General features: G+C 29.1%; 1 protein-coding gene across 1 annotated transcript in view; it reads right to left on the reverse strand.

The window, feature by feature from the left end:
- Positions 1-909: 909 nt before the first annotated feature.
- Positions 910-18,167, reverse strand: part of LOC143190860 (visual system homeobox 2) — a 134,804-nt gene continuing 117,546 nt past the window's right edge. The window contains exon 6 of the mRNA XM_076395430.1: positions 910-1,481. Within this exon, the coding sequence (XP_076251545.1) occupies positions 1,033-1,481 (449 nt within the window). The 3' untranslated portion in view covers positions 910-1,032. The remainder of the gene's footprint in view (positions 1,482-18,167) is intronic.

Below are 18,167 nucleotides of genomic sequence, written 5' to 3' on the forward strand. Positions count from 1 at the left end.
TATTATATTAACTTAATTACATCTTATTTAATATTGTATATTAATACAAAAGTTTAATATAAAGGAATTATTAATATTACTCATTCAAATAAATTTCATTTTTTTTTCATCATTAATTATTAGCAATTAATACATCCTTGTTTAAAATTAGTGGGTATGTTAAAAACTAAAGCAATTAAATTAATCAAAATAAAAATTATAATAATAACAAAAGTTCAAATCTAAAAGTTATTTAGAATTATGTATTTTTGTACTTATTTATAAGTTATATAAAATTGATAATGAAAAAATTGAACCTCTAGTCTCACATGTTGTATCAGAACTATAGCATTTTTTACGTAATGTTATGAAGATTTTTGAGTAATATTGGTTGAAGTATTATCTATTTTATGTATACTTATTTAATTTTTGTGAATATTTTCGTCGGTTGAATGGTTAATGGAAATGATTTTAATGTTGCATTTATCCTGATAATAAGATGTTTAAAGGAATTAATGTCAATGCGTTAAACTTTAATACAAGAAGAGTTGTGTGTTGAACATATTTAATGTGTTTGCGGTAATTAAAATACACTTTAAAAGGAGTTCTTTGAGCAGAAACTTTTACGCAAACTTAGTTTACTTAATATCAAACTAGATAAAGAGCTCATTTTAAAGTTATAATATATACATGTATTAAAGAAATTCGAGTAACGGAGAAAATAGTTAGGTACTTTCTGGTATACTATAAGTAAATCATTTATCTTCACACTTGTTAAATTCATCATTATCAAGGCTAGACTGAAAGAAAGTTCATTTTAAAACTATTCAGGATTGGTACAAGCATTATGTGGAGTTTTGGAGAAGGTTCTTAGCAAAATTCAGATTCCGTTGGAACGTCAATGTTTACTTGGTGTTTGTGTTAAAATATCGTTGTTTTATCTTTATGTAGCTTAAACGCGACGAAACTTTACTACCAATATGATTAAGGAACACCAAAGAGTCTTATCTACTTCAAAAGCTCGAAGAGGAAGGCGATTTAGACATCGTTCTGTCAGAAAATGCCCTGATCGCCGCCACCCGCTTCGCCGTGCAGCAGATTGTTCTGGTTAGCGTCACATCCACCCGGACTCGGTCGGGAACCGTTCGTGTGCACCATCAGATTGTGATTCAGGAGTTTGGCGCTGTGCTCCTGGGCTTTCGCCCTCAAGCACGCTATGGAATTGTTCCGGAACACTTCCGGATCGTCCGCATAAGGGTTCTGCACCGGCTGGGTGGGCTGCGACCCCACCAGGTTGCCGATACTCATCTGATCCTTGCTGTCGGCCATGCCGGCGGCGTTGGGCGTTTGGGAGGAACAGTTCGTTTGGTGGTTGGCGCCCGTTGAGGCGGCGCTGGCGTCGCTGGTGTCCGTCCGCATCGACGTCGTCTCCTCGTGGTCGCTGGAGGTGTTCTCGGAGTCCTTGAGTCGTTCGGCAGCCTCGAGTGACTTACGGTGCATTCCTGCAACGAAGTTAATGTCGATTAATATACTGGATCAGTATTCCTTTCTGGTGAAGGTGGTTTTTATTTGATATACATAATTTAGAGTGATATATTATTTCTTATTTATATATTTGATCTTTAATGATAATGTTCTTGGATTTTTTCACTTTGAAATGAAATTTATTTTAAAAAAATGGTGTAATCGTAAAAAACCATATCGAAACAATGATGTGTCAAGCTGTGTGTGCCAGCCAAGCTATGCTGCATCAATCTGAACAGTTAATAATCAGAAGGCGCTGTCTCCGGTGAATATGTGCTGTGTGAGAATTCAGTGATCAGTGGTTGCAATCTGATGGATAATATGATTATGGATAAAAAGATCTCGCACGTATACAAACAATCGAATCACTCATTATCAGACAATATATTCAGACAATATATCATTAACTATTTGTAATTTTCTGGCTGGCGAGGAATTAGCATAGTGTACTAGAGAAAGTTCTCATATTCTAGAGAACAGACATAAATGTTAACAATACTAGACTGGTAATAGCTAGATCAATTAAATTTAATTAGAAAATATACGAACATAACTTAAACAGTTTACAAATAGAGAAAATGTAGCGAAATCTCAGAGAGTATTCATTTGCGAATCTCCCGTTTTCCTGTCTATATAGATCTACGTATAAAGACCGTCAATCACTGGTTCTCTTACTACTCCGATAGTACTGAGTGCTGTAGGTCTTCTACAATGAGTTCTAATGTTCGTCACTCACTAGTCAGTAGGTTTAATGCCGATCAGTAATATAACTTTTTCTTCTAAAATCGGTTCTCACATCCTATGTTGACTGACGATGTTCCTCCTTTGTTTGATTATTGTAGGCTAGTAAATACGGTCCGACATGTTTTGCTATCATGTGAAACTTTAGAGTGTATTCGAGATAAAAAATACCATACCCAGACTATTCAATTATACGTGAAATATTTTATTTAATCCAAGTTATCTCATGTTTAATTATAGTTTAGAGAAAGTAGACTATTTTATCTTTAATAACATTTCCTTTTTTTTATATACTTTATGTGTGTGAATATATCTGTTTTCGCTAACGATACTGTCATATTGAATGTAGATAAAAATAAATGAAATAAAATTAACAGTTGGACCAAACAATCGCGAATCAAGTTGAATGAATCTAAATATATCAACGTCAACACATTCCTGTTAGAATACCACATACTATTCAGAACATCATTTGGACTAAAACAGAGACCAAAACAAAATTGGACACGAAGCTGGAAAGTTCATATAAATAAAAAGAAAAAACTGAATATTAAATTTAAAATCCTTTGGCTATTTGGAAGAAATTTGACTCCATAAACATACAATAAGCGACTTTCTTATAAACAAATTCTTAATTCCATATGGATCTGTGTCAACCAGATATGGATTTTTGCCAAGCAGAACAATTTTTGTTATAGAGACTTGAAAATCGACATCATTAAATATGCTATTAGGCAATTTGACAAGAGCCATGAACAGATACTTCATCATGTCAATGGGAGATAATCCTGATATTACGATATAAAATCTGAATGATCTAAATTAATCTAAATGAAACCATTAATATATGTTAGTCATTATAGAAACAGAGGCGAGAAGAAGTATTCAACACATATTGTACTACTATTCGAGTCCGGCGATTGGCTGATTTGCACTAATTCCCTGAGCTCTATCTTGGCAATTGAAAATGTAACTTTTAGACACCCTATGATTGTTCGCATCTATAACATCTGTCACAATCTTGGTTGAACGGAAAAGAAGAATATCAATTGTTTGGGTAGACAGGACAATTGGTGCAGACAAAACAGCTAAAGAAGCTACTCTAAGTGATAGATATATTCCTAGCTTTCCATATTGTAGGGATCTATATCCCAATATTACGACTAAAATCGATAGTCTTGTTCAACTGGAATGGGACTTGCTGGAGGGCAATAATAAATTTTGATTTATTAAGCAAGACTTTTTTACTTCTATCTACTTCTATCTACTAATGATCGGGCATTGTCAGTTCTCACATTCATATCTTATGACTTGCGATGTTCCTCCGTTGTGTGATTATTGTGGATTAGTAAATACAGTTCTACATGTTTTACAATCATGTGAGGCTCTATGGTCTATTCGAGATAGGCGTAACACACCTAGATATCTGAAAACTCTTTTCACTTCAAACCACATCGATAAAATATTTGATTATTTACATGAAATTCATTTAAAATATTCTATTTAATTGCTTATCTCATATTTAAATTTATTTTGGAGAAACCAAACTATTTTATATTTACCTTACGTTATATTTTATCTACCGCTTTGGTGTTAATATTAATATATTGTATATTATGAATATATTTTATATGTGGTTTTAATTTAATTTTTTTTATTTATTTATTTTTATATTTTATCTATATTTTTTATTTATCCGCTGTGTTATATATTCTACTTATTATATTGATATATTTTAAATGTATAATATTTATTTATGTTTTATCTCGTTTTGTATATTGATTGATTATTATTTTATTGATACAATTTGTGTTTGTATCGTAAATGTATTTTATACATGTTTATTATGTTTCAGTTTTGTCAACTAGGCATACTTAATAATATATATCACATTCCTAATAAAATAAATTTACGTTTAAGTCACCAAATAACACAATAGTGTTGTGACTATAATTTTTAAAAAAATTAAAAAATTAAACAAAAAGATATTGTATTAATTATAACTTATATAGAAGAGGTTGTTTTCGCAAAATAAAATTCACTAGATCAGAATAAATTCAATTTTATACATTATACTATAACAAATTATAACGTACATTCTTTTTCGCTATTTAGAAACAAGTGAATCAAAATCCTCATGTATTTAGATATACCAGTCAACAAACACAGCAAAAACTTTTCAATTTTCCCTTAGTTTAAGTTAAAAGTTATCAAAACAGCTACAGTTACGAAACACTACAGTACCGAAATTAAATAAATTAACTTCATGCCGACTGTATTAAGCACAGTGTTGCAAAGTGACGCCATCTATTAGAAATTGCTTATAATTAAATACCACACATATTTAGTTTGTGTTTAATAGATATATTTAATTCATTCTGATATTTCAACCATTTATATTTCACCAGTTTTTCAGTAATATAATATCAGAAAACTAGATAAAAAAAGAAGGGTTGGCGGTTATTTACTATTTTAAACCCTTAATATCAATTTTAACTCTCTTACATCGTATATTAGCAATTTATACTAGAATATTCCATGCTCAAAATATTAAAATCTATTTATTAGAATTTTAAACGATAAATGTTTGATAAAATTGTTATTGCGAAAATATGTAGAACGTACAATATAAGATGTTTTTAACTACAGTTAATTTCAAGACAACACGGTAGCCTTGAACATATTTTTACTCGCTATTTCATCGTTCTGAATCTTTTACGACGTCCGTTACCACGTAAATTATTTGCCTTTTTCAATTTTCAACGGCGACATAGTTTCGTTGCATTTATCTGTACAGTTTTAATAAACCCGATAAAATAAAATCTGCAACGCATTTTTAGGATTATTTTTCTCTTAAAATTATGTTAACTTGAGGGAATTTGATAATTGAATAAGTTCTTGTGGCAATATTATTTTAAAATTAGTTTTACATCAATAATAACTGTATTAATGTGACAATGTTGATTATCGGTTTTTAAATAATATTACAATAACTATAGGAAAATTATTTGTTAATTTAATTGCCATATATGCTATTAAATGATGAATGATTCACTGTGCAGTGAATATTAATTTTATAATTAATGCGTTATTAATAGTCTAAACTGTAATAAAAGAACCCATTGGTTCTTACGTAGTCTTTGCAGTATTAATGTTGATGGCAATGAGTAGTTCTTATGATTCTCATATATACATGAAATCACTTAACTAATCAATTAACTAATCTGTGAAAAATATTATCTTAATTAGTTGTCCTATTCCAAATGTTATATATTCTAATGTCTATATATGTCCTATAACCAGATCGGATCGTGTTAAACATTTTAGTCTACAAGCTTCACTGTCACGTCGCACATTTAGCTGATTAGCGAGCACATTGGGGTACACTAACATTGTTTTAAGGTACTCGTTATGGGTTCTGGAGTGATATCACGTTGTATCACTTTATTAGAGGCATCGACCATGACATATAACACTTTTTTTGGAACCGTTGTATAATGGTTATATTAGCTAACACTAGATCATTGTTGGATTTCATATGACCAAATAGGCTTAACTATTGATTCATTGATAGCAATACCTTGTTATCTAATATTAGTTTGGATTTGCTTCCAATACGCAAATATATTTGATATAATTTAAGTCCAAGTTGTTTTCGTTTAGTAAGTAAGTGCTTCTTCCAAGTTAGGCTTCTTTCCAAGATATTTATCTTCCTCAGCTTGGTCGAGTTGATAGTTATTGATGTTATCTGGTGAGCATGTTCTTCTCCGCATAGTATATATCATATGGGTAGATCTTGTTTCATTTGCTATATTATGCCATGTCTTCAGCCACAGTTGTATTTTACCAAGGTGTGTTATCTGGGTATATCTACGATACCTTTGCTGCGAAAAATTTACATTGTATTTGCATTACTTTTCACAAAACAAACTCATAACAGGAGTATATAAGTCCATGTCGCTTTTGTATTCTTTTTGCATGTTTATCAGTAACATAAAGTATTGGTAATTAATATTTCTAATATATAAAAGTCTAATATTCTCAATTCAGTTAAATCCTTCATTTGATATGGGATAATAATATTGTCTATTGCCATTTTTATATATGCAGGTTAATTATATTTAAACTCAATATGCTTTGATTTGATATTCGATCACATATGTAAAGTAGGTGAAGAAATGTCCCAATACATTTATAGCTGCATAGATGGTTTAGAGTATTTTATTGATAAGGTGACATTAAGAATTTAAGAGTTCAGTAGGTTACTTTAATAAGCTGGAAGACCAGGATAGATCTAATGATATGGCTGAATAGAATTTGATTTTCGTAGACTTTTTTCTTATAATTGATTTTAATCTTTTTAAATAACATATCTATTACCAGTTTTAGTCTATAGACGTTTATTCAATTTAGAATATTGAATAATATCGTTTTTTAATTCTATGTAATACTAAAATATACTTATGGTTGGTTCAATATCGTTGGATTTGCCTTGCTGAAAGTTTCGTGTAATATTTATTTTCATTTTACTGAAACAAAGTTTTGCAAATAAATTAGAAGTTGGCTGATATGTGTGAATTTAGTTGAAGGTGAATTCGTTCCTAAGTTTCCGAGGATATTTAAATTAAAACTGTGAAAGAATTTTAGTGACATTCTTCAGTAAATTTTTCTACATATTCTACATAAAGTTATAATGTTTCGGTAACAATAACCGTAACAGCGCATTACCTCAAATTCCATACAACATGTTCTCCATACAACAGATACTCCATACAACATGTTCTTCAATGAAAACTTTTAAACATCCTTTTGCAAATGTTGCTACAGCTGATTTTATTTATAAGCCTCCAGAGTCCTCTGTTGATTTTAATTCATGTAACTTAATGTTGATAGTTTCGACCTCCATCAAAAAAATCGATTTCATCACAAAAAATGAAGAACTCGTTCGGTTTTCATTCGAAATTGATCCAAACCATTGTCGTCTTTGGATTAGCATTTTGTCCTATCTTAATCGAATAATCTAATCTAATAATAATGTCAGAATATAGTACTAGTTCAATTATAAGAGCCTGGTTTTAACATTGATTGTAACATTTCCCTTCATCTATATAGTATATATGAAAATCTATCTATGAAAATATCTAAAAAAATCGAAGGCTTATGCAGCTAAATACATTATAATCGATCCATTTTGAATGTAATGTGAGAGAAACCGAAAGATTTTGGAGAAACATCTTGGATTTAAACCACCATCATCATCATCATCATCATTCATAGTAGGCGATCAGACAGAGTGTCATGACACTGTTGACCATCGGCCACAACCGGCCTGGTCTTGAACAATCTTACATTCGATACATGCTTTTTGAAGCTGCTCGCTTAGTATTTCATTGAAACGGCACCATATGAACATGCGTACATTGATTATGTTGCATTGAGATCTCAGTCGAATGATTTCATTTCTATCTAATACGATTTCGGGCAAAATATATAAAATTTTCATTAAGTATCACATTTAACAGATCTCAGACTGTAACAGTGTCTCGGAGTTATGCAGAAGGATTGGCAAAGTAGTCATTCGAAATAGCAGGATGTTGGTTTTCATTGTAATATTTCTTCTTAAATTGTTAATATATTTTCTTAAATTTACTTCAGCCTTGCTTGCCTATTATCCTGAATTACTGATAACAAGTACTTGAACATCTGAACTTCCCCTAAATGGATGTCGTTGAGATTTAAAGTAACAAGAGTAAAGTTGAGTTTAAAGTAACAGTTGTCATTATTTTGATTATTTCTTCATTAATGGATAAAGCTATATGGCTCTGTGATGCGAACTCTCGATTTTTACCAACTTCTTTTAACCTTATTGTTACTGTTATTGTATTAACACTAATATAGTTAATTATATTAAATTTCATATTAACTCATCAGTTAATATGAACCTTGTATTTAGCAAGGTGACATGTTAAATGTTGAGCTGTATATATGCTCTTTTGAAAATGTTAATTTGTGAACACCTTTATGCGTTGTGAATAGTTTATGTTTGTCCGTTTTCTGTTATGACTAATTTTATTATCAACATTTATTAATTTCTTAACTAAACCAATTATGTAGTATCAGTTAATTATTTTACCTATGGTGTTATAACATTGGCAGTATCACTATAATAAAATATGGTGGTTGAACAACTTTATGAATTTTTTAAGCACACTATCAGATGCCGCTATAATTGTGCAGTAACGCTAGTTTATTTTATTAAATGCGATGTTACCATTTTGCAGCATCCATGGAATATTAAACAGTTGTGTTCAAATGACTTTAAATTAATAGTCTAGAAATAACAACTGCACACAAATTAAAGTTATAACACTGTCTTATAGTTATTCAATAATATTATGCAAGGATGCATGTATTATTTGCAAACTTGTTTTTCTTTGGCGACTTTAGTAGTTTATCATGTCTAATTTTTATATATTATAAATTATAGTTAATAATTAGTAAAATTATTTATAGTTATTCAATTCCACACGTTTCCCGAAGTACAGATGCTATATTATTTCCTTCAGAACATCTTTAAATAAAGACATAAAGATTCCGGTTTAGTGTCTTTAAACTGAACGTAATAACATAGACCAACGGTATCCACTGAAGCAAATCTTTCTCATAACGAAATGTTTTAGTGAAATACATTTTCCTTTGATATTTTCATTTAATATTTTTTATTTTATTTTTCTCAGATTTCATTATTAATACATGAGTATTTATATCCATATTTTGGATTTTTCAAAATAATTCTTGAAGTAGTTACTTCGTCTGGTCGTCCAGAAGGCGAACATTTGGGATTTACAGTATATGACGTAAGTCATGTTGTATTTGTTGTATTGCGTCAGGATAATTCTGTAACTCAAAACCTTAAATTTATAAAATAATTTCAATTATTTCACAGTTCTGTGAATAATGAATTGACCATCATCATGCCAAAGTACCATCAAGGAGCATTTGACCATTTGAAGGTATTTATTCCAAGGGGCCTGTATTATGGACCGATAACTCTTGCTTTTTTCATCCCCATATAGTTTTCCTATACAAAATGAGTTCCGCATTCACTTTATTTTCTTGATTTAACTCAACTAAATATCATTTCAAGCTAAATTTAAAAAAATTAATTTAGTAAGCTTTTAAAAGAAGTTAATAATAACTACAACGAATTATTATTTTTTAATAATTATAAACAAATATGAAATATTTTTTTATATTTGTTTCTAATATATATTTGAAATGTGTTAAAATATATTAAATATTAATCATATAATAATAATGTAATATTGGATTTCGTTTAATATTTATACATTTTTTAATATTAGGAATATTAAATTTGAATCAATAATGAACACTGATATAATCTTTTAAAATAATGATCAGTTATTGTTTAACCACAAGAACACTATTTAATTCAAACTTAAGGATTAAAATGGCGTACAAATGGATTTTAAAAAACATCTAACTACGTCACACAGGCAGAATGACGATTTTTTAAATAAACACCTATAATAAATTTAAAAAAATATGCAATTTTATGCCAAATGTTTGAGTTCTGTAATAATATATTATAATATTGAGTTACTTACTATTTCTCTATTATTAGTGCAATACAAGATAATAGTTAATAATTTATATCTGTTAAACAGAAATATAAAAAATACTGTTTATTAATTAAAGAACGAAAAGAAATATATTATAATAATAATTATTATTTAAATTATTATTTAATTATTATTTAAATAATTCTTGAAAAATTAATTAGGTTTTAAAATTAAATAAAGTCTATTAGAAATGGTATAAGATTTCGTTGTTAGTAATAATTTTAAAATATATACATTTATTGGTGAGCTTTGAAATTAGCAAATATATGTTAAATATTAATTTAAAAATTAAGAAAATTATCGATAATTTTTAAATCTAGTTTATTGAAAGTTTTCTATAATTTTTTGTTAAATTGAATATGCGGCTACTATTAATTGTGCGAAGAGAAAAGCGCGGTACAACGTTAAACAATTATAATTGTTGCCGGCTTGGTTGGCGCAGTGGTAAAGGCGACAGAACGGTCCTCCTACTGTTGCTATAGTCACGGGTTCCAATCTTGCTGGGGCATCGTCGTAAATTTATTTTTGTGATTGTTTAAGATTTGTGATTGTCCTTAGGCAATAGTGCAAAATCTGACAAGGAAAATGATCGTAGTGACGCCAGTAACGCCAGTAACCAGGCTGGGTAAGACCGGATGTCTTCTGGAATGATTTTTAAGTTGGTCACTCGCCAATCGATAGGCTTAATTCCGTGGACCGTGGTTCGGAGCCCACGTTAAACTGTAGGTCCAGTCCAGTTAAACACTCGTTGGTAAAATGAGACTACAATATATTAAAATAAACTATAATTGTTAATGTTAACAATTTTTAAAAAAGGATTCACAAATTCTGAAATTTATTCTTGTAATGATTTAGAAATACAAAAATTAAATAGTTATCATTCTATGGCAAAAATTTTATGATTATACATTAAACATCTTATGTTTTATTTGTTTCGGTTTTTTTATATACACAATTTTTTCTGTTAAGAAACAAAAACAACGTTTAAGTTGGTTTAATTAGAACTTATATACTAATAACAAAATCGTCAGATATATTAGAGTCCCAATCTATCTCTCAATTCAAACATTCTTAGTTAAATAAGAATGTTATAATCAGGCAGTCATAAACTGACCTTGAGTAATTTTAAAGGTTTAACTTGATTTTTAGGGTTACTGAGCTATTATTTGCTATATTATATGACCACTAAAAATTGAGAAACAATGGTTTGGTAACGAGCAATTTTCCCACCTGTTATACTTGCGATAAATGTACTCAATAAATATCTTTTTATGAAAAACATTAATATTCGAGACTGTGTAATATTTAATATACAAGGAATGACTCATAATTTATGCAAAATTTTAATTATCTCCTATTTAGTGATAACATACTGGTCACCCAAAATAAACTGTTTAGGGATTGCAAGAAGAGAAAACACTACCAGAGAACAATTGGTTTTCATTTTGAGAGATATCTCGAAGATAATATATAATAAATTCATTTGTTCTTTGTAGTTTTGTTCATTTTAATCGTCATTTTAATTGCCACATTTAGCTTTTGTTTTTGTTCGAGGAATAATTAGATCTTGCTGCTTCGAAAATTCGGCTGGTCATGCACTGAGTTGTACAGGTGATCGATATTGCTCTTTCGTTTATCGAAATTGGCCGCAAATATCATGTGATTTAACACCACTTGTCTAAATTAGAGGTCTATTCAAAATAGCCACAATCGCCATCATATTCAAAAAGGGGTTAATTGCTATGTTCAAGAAATTCATTCAATGCAGTTAATAAATAAATAATTAAATTTAAAAAAAATCTTTAAATTTTGGGACACCCTATATAAATAAGTTAAAATTTAAAATTGTTTCTTATACAAAAAGAAAGAAAATTCGGTTTGTTTATTATTATCAATCTAAATGTATGAATATAGATGTTCCTCTATATAAAAAGAATTTTTTGGTTTTAATCAAATTAGTATGATATATTATGGAGCCTCTATTTTTTCACAATATTTAAAAAGTAAACCAAGTAATGGAATCGAGATTTAAACTTTAACTAATTTGACGTCACCTATTCTAGTTGAAATTAGCGCTAACGAATTAGTTTTGTGATAATATTAATGGAATAACAATGTAGACTGAAAATATCTCATCCTTCGCAAGAACATGACCTATGCAGAAATGATTCGTGACGTACGAAGTGGCCTTATTAAACGGCTTTAATTAAAACGCAAATTCTAATTATACGTAGCCCAGCCAATAGAATAAAACGACCCATAGATAACCGTTATGTACGTTATAATGAACTGGCCAAGAACCACCCGTGTTATAGCTAACCGAATGAAAGTTTTTCAACCTTTGGCTGTGGATAATAAGGCTGAATTTCATGGCTTTAGACGTGAATGTTAAACACGATAGAACGGTGAATGGGTCTATTGTTACGATGTTGCCGCTCTAAGCTTCGCGAAAATCCTTAAAATTACCACAAATAATATTTAAAATGTATATAATAATTAGATCAATTTTATTAGTATTTTTTTATAAACATTAGTTTGGAATACATTTTCATAAATGATTGAAAATTAAAATTACAAGTCATTATGCATTCCCTTAATCTAAATTATGTTGTTATTGTTTTTATCAATGGTAATTGTGAATGCTAATAATCTCAATGGGCTTTAAGTAATTTCAATTAATATTCAAGTGAACTACGCTACCATTTAAGTGTTTTTAGGTCAGTAGATGATCCAAAATATCAAAATTAATGCTTTGTTTTGCCAATCAGGGTTTTTTTTTAATAAATTTAGGTTTAATAAAAATAATTGAACCAATACAAAAAAAGTATATTTAAATATAGATTTAGAAAAGAGTTTTCATCAAAAACATATTTATTAGGAGGTACTAAAAGTTTGAACTTATGGTTTGAATTAGATCTATGAATATTAGGTACGTTGTAAAATGGGAAGAATCAATATAAACGATGTTACATTCGATGATTTTAACAATTCCTTGCATAAAAAGCAGTTTTTATTTGAGTATTATTGAGCTATTCATGGAACGCTCAAAATTGCATTTTTAAAATTTTTAAAAGTGTTTATTTTAAAGTAAATTAGAACGAACGGGGTGAAAGAGATTGATAAAAGTTCGTAGATAGGAAACTCCAAGAGCTAATGGTTGAAAATCCAGACCAAACTCTTAAAAATGTGTCAAACTGCTAAGGACTTGATGATTCAACTATTTTCAGACGTTTACAAACGATGGAAAATATTCAAAATGAGGGATAATGGACACCAGCAGTATTATCCATATATTGAACCCATTAGTTACTTGAGCGATGGCTTAAAGCAATGGAGAATATTTCCAACATTAATTACGTTGTTGTGTAATCTTTTCTATGAAAAAACTTGATTTTCTTGCTTACTAAAATTTTTAATTATTCCACTCTTTTTATTTTTTATTGAAATTGATTTGCTTCTAAAATGGGCTTGATAATTTTTTTTTTGTCAGAATTAAGGTTATGTTCATTTCAACATCGCTGAAATGCTGTGTTGCTGTGGTAACCAATAATGCTTTATAAGTAATTCGTTCAATTCCAAGATAAATTTTGGAAAGTCGTTAAAATCGCTCCTATTCATTACAGTTTTCAATTTCTTGTTACAAATAAATTTACAATAAACATGACCATACTGTTATTTGCGTTTAACGATAACAATATTTGATTTATAATCTCGGTTTTAGAATCAACCACCAAGGCTGCCTTATAGTTTTTGCTCAATACTTATAGTATTTAATAATTACTTAACACTTCACACTTAAATCATTCAGACTTGTTAGCCATCTATCTCTATAGTTGTATCAAACCACTCTGTAAAATTTCTCATTAACCATAACTCATTTCCATATACACCACATAATTACAATTTATTCAATATAATATTATATTAAGTGTTTTCACATATTTCTACAAAGTCTCTATTCTACAATTCAGGTTTATATGTTTCTTATTCTAAACACAAGACACAATCGTATATTTCGTAACTGTGATATTCGCACATTATGTGCCCAACTAATTCATTTGCTTTTTTGTTTTTGATTATCTTTACGATGTTCAGGATATATTGAAATCCAGAAGTGTTTTTTGGTATAGCTACCTTTATTGTTCTTGCTGTGTATTTCTATATGAGCCATAACCCATCATATTTAAATGTGGATCCATTTCTGTAAAATTAATCCAGCTGTAGTGTATATGCATACTTGTGTTAGTTGCTAGTTAAATTAAAGCTGTTAAATTGGAATGGCCAATGTTATCGTTACAAATAAATAATAAAGGCAGAAGAAGGAAGTTATGATACTAAAGCTCCAAATTATAAACTTATATATAATATCAAAACGTGGAAGTAGTTCAGTGGTAAAAGGCCAGATATAAAAGATGGTTTGTAAATAGTTTTTTTAAGTTATTCATCGTTTATATGTCATAATTTTACAGTAATTTATATTATTTACTATGTGTATATATTTACTGTGTTATTCTGACACATCTATTTCTATTTCTAGATACTTAGACCTTTTTTTTATTCCTCTCTTGTTTTAACAATTGCTCTAAACAGGAATGTTTGATGTTTTTTTTTTATAGATAAAGTGTAAAATGTATGATCATTTAGGTCACTCTAGTAACAAATTTTGGTAGAGTAAGACATCTTCTGTGGTAACGACCATTGGCCAGTTAAAAGCCTTAACGGATTCTTAAAATATATACCCTCAAGAGGTGTTAGTGGGTGTCGAATTCTTCATGTTCATGTTCGTAAGGTTCAATTAGAAAAAGTTTAGGTATATACAAATAATGATTAATATTAATTTAATTCCTTTTTAATTTCATACTTTTATATGTGCTTATATTTATGGATTATTTTCCAATGTTTTTCTCTTTATCGACTCTACGACTTGAAAGGGATCTGGATAAATAACTTGTAATCTTCCTCTTTGTCTTAGCGCTTCTGTAGTTATGACATTTCATTTTGAAGTTTCTTTACTTTGTACTCATGATATACAATTTCGATTATTTTGATTACCTTGCTATTCATTATTTTTCTATCAAGTGTTTTATAACAAGTGTTAAATAATTTTTCAACAACCGTAAAGTTCAAATAAACTTCCCTGTCTTACTATGCCTTTCAGCTTATTGTTATAAATTGGTATTATCTTACGATATACATGATAGTTAATTTACCTTTTTATGTTAAAATAAATATAAATCCAATATATTCTGTACAATTAAGATGAAAACGGGAAAATGATTGGAAGACATATTTTACGTAAATTTTTATATGAATTTTTCTTAATATTGTAATGAAAACGTTAAAAATTAAACGCTAAAAATTAAAATATATATTTAAAAACAATGATTGAATCCAAGTTTCTTAAAATAATACTTGTGATCGTTTTATTGGTGGCTTGGATATCACTTTGATTTGGCCTCATTTTCCTTTCCTTTTTACGTTTATTAAACATCTCATCTTAAATAAACATTTGGAAATTAAGCTGATTTTTACACTGTAAATAATATAAAAATATGCATAGGAATGTCTCAATGTATATGTAGACACTTTAATATTGAGTAATTGATAATATTATCTAGCTTAACATTTACTGTTCGATAACTTTTTGGTTAATGTTTTAACCAAAGATAATATAGCGGAATACCATCGATATGCTTGATTCTATCACGATATGACAACGTCGCGTTATTTAACGGCACCAGGCTGCTACGAATGGCTATCTACGATAATAAAACCACGTTGTCGCTCAAAAGCGCTGACATTTTTTGTGGCGCCGCTTCGCGGCCGTCCTTCCAACTAAATCGTAGAATAAATCCGTCCTTTTAATTACGTGGAAGTGGTGGGGCATCGAGTTGAAACGGAGGCTGATAGAGGACTCTGATGGCCCCAACAGTTCTTTGAAATCATATATAATTTTTCTGAAGGAAAAAACGACATTCCTCTAATGATATAACTGAATTTTAAAAGATGTTAAATAGTTGTTTTAGATGCTTCTGTATTTGCAATGATTAGTTGTTAGTATCAGGTGTGGTATTTAATTGTAAAGATATTTCATATTATTAACCAGAATATAGGAAATAATTAATTACCATGGGGCGTCTTTTTGCGTATTTATAAGAGTTTACTTCGTTTGTTGTTTAGGTGATAATTGACAAAAAAGGTTTCCTTTCTATTATTATTTATATGGTGTTGTACTGATAATACTTTCCGAATCACTGACACTGTTTTTACGTATTTATTTATTTTTTCAGTTTAAAAAGACAATTAAAGCGAGCTACGAAATATTGTCTTCTTAATTGCATCCCTTGTTAGTAATCCTTTATGATTAAATACCACACCTAATGGTGACAGATTAAATATGTGAAACTGGTGGCAAATTTATGTCTTTTATATTGAAGGTGGAGATAACCACGAAATGTATTTACAAATCACCAAAACGAATCATTTTACTAGTAATTAGTTAATCAACAGTTGTCTCTTATCTGTAAGAAGATAATAGAAGACTAATTAAATAATTATCTAATATCTTCGTCAAATAAGGAACGTCTTGTACAGATATGTCTTGAGAAATTTTCAAGATAATTTATTCTGAATTAACAAATGGTAAAGATTCAAAATGTTAATTTACAATAAATTTGTGTACTATTACACCAATATGTATAAGAAGAATGTAATGTAATGTAATATAAATTAGTTTAAGAAAAATCAATAAATCAACAAAACAAATTTCACAAACAATTGAAATAAATCGAATGTATTTTGAAAACTAAGTATTAGAAATAAAACATTGTCACTGAACAAGAGTAACACAATTTTCATTAAACTTTAAATTAATTTTTAAATTAAAAAAAGACACTAATCGAACAAAAACAAAACATTTTACAAGGAAAATTAATTAAGTTGTTATTTTTTATATTTGTTTTAATTTTATATTCTTGTATCTTAACTTAATATCAAAAAATTTATACTCATTCATTCTAGTATTTATTTAAAAAAATATTAGGGAATTATATATTAGGTGCTCGTATGCATTTTTATTAGCAATATCTATTCGTGAAAATGAGTGGTATCGATGTAACCAATTGTTGATAAAATTGTCAAAATAGATGGTTTTGACATTTCTAACCGAATAACAAAAATTCAAATTTGCAAAATTGCATTTTTGACGTTCATACTTTTGATGATGACGATGTTTGATTTGAGGAAATCTGTTGTCAAGGCCCATCAAACACTTGTAGAAATTTATGGTGGTGCCGCTTACAGAATACACTAAGTGTTGGTTTTGGATTCAATAATTTAAAAGTGGTAATTGTGATGTCAGTAACAAAGAAAGGCTTGATAGGCAAGACTAATTGGGGGGAAACACAGCCCAAATTCTGAAAGAAACTTTGAAACTGTTAAAGGGGGGAAATGGCTTAGCTGCCATACTGTAATCGTACAATATTTACTGCTAATAATTCTAAATATGACTCATAAATAATTCAACACTGAAGCAGAACATTGAGCGCATATACCAGAATTAGCAAGGTGTAATATATTACGAACTAAAATCTTGCTGCAGATATCATACGTCCTTGAACAATTTGATTTACGTATTGTTGTAAAAAACAGCTATAGTGATTAACATAGCCTTGTTTACAACGCACATCTACAGATTGCAAGAACTGTGAAAGATAGAGTGTTGGAGCTCGAGTAACAAGTTATATCACACCCAACCTATTCACCCGGTATAATGTCTTCTGACCACTGAAGACTTGTTTAGATTGATGTAGCATAGCATAGCATGGTAGGTATACGGATTCGAAATGCTGAAGGAATGCGATAATAAATTAATAGTTGCATCGCTGTAAAAGCAATCTCGTTCTTTCGACACCTTATCGCCATCAGAGTATATGCAAGCGCCTAATATATAGTTTAATTGTATATGATAAGTTAAAAATATAAAGGTTTGTTTTGGTTTAATTAATGGAGAAGTTTTGTAGAAACAGAGTTCATGTTCTTAGAATGTAAAAAGTGGCTGAAGTTATTGTAAATAATAAATTAGCCACTTAACTAATTTTATATCATTCCAATTATTGTTTTGATAGCAATAGCTTATTTACAATCGACTAATTCAATGTTTCTAATCATAAGTAAAAAGAATTACTTAGAATAACTGTTAGAGCTAAAGTTGTAACTTGCTAAACGTTGTGGATACTGTCCAAAATGGAAATGGAGTATTATTGACTGATATGTTAAATT

Source organism: Rhynchophorus ferrugineus, unplaced genomic scaffold (genome assembly GCF_030347505.1).
Source record: "Rhynchophorus ferrugineus isolate W39M unplaced genomic scaffold, kcgeb_rfMv2 rfM2, whole genome shotgun sequence".
NCBI classification, from domain to species: Eukaryota; Metazoa; Arthropoda; class Insecta; order Coleoptera; family Curculionidae; genus Rhynchophorus; species Rhynchophorus ferrugineus.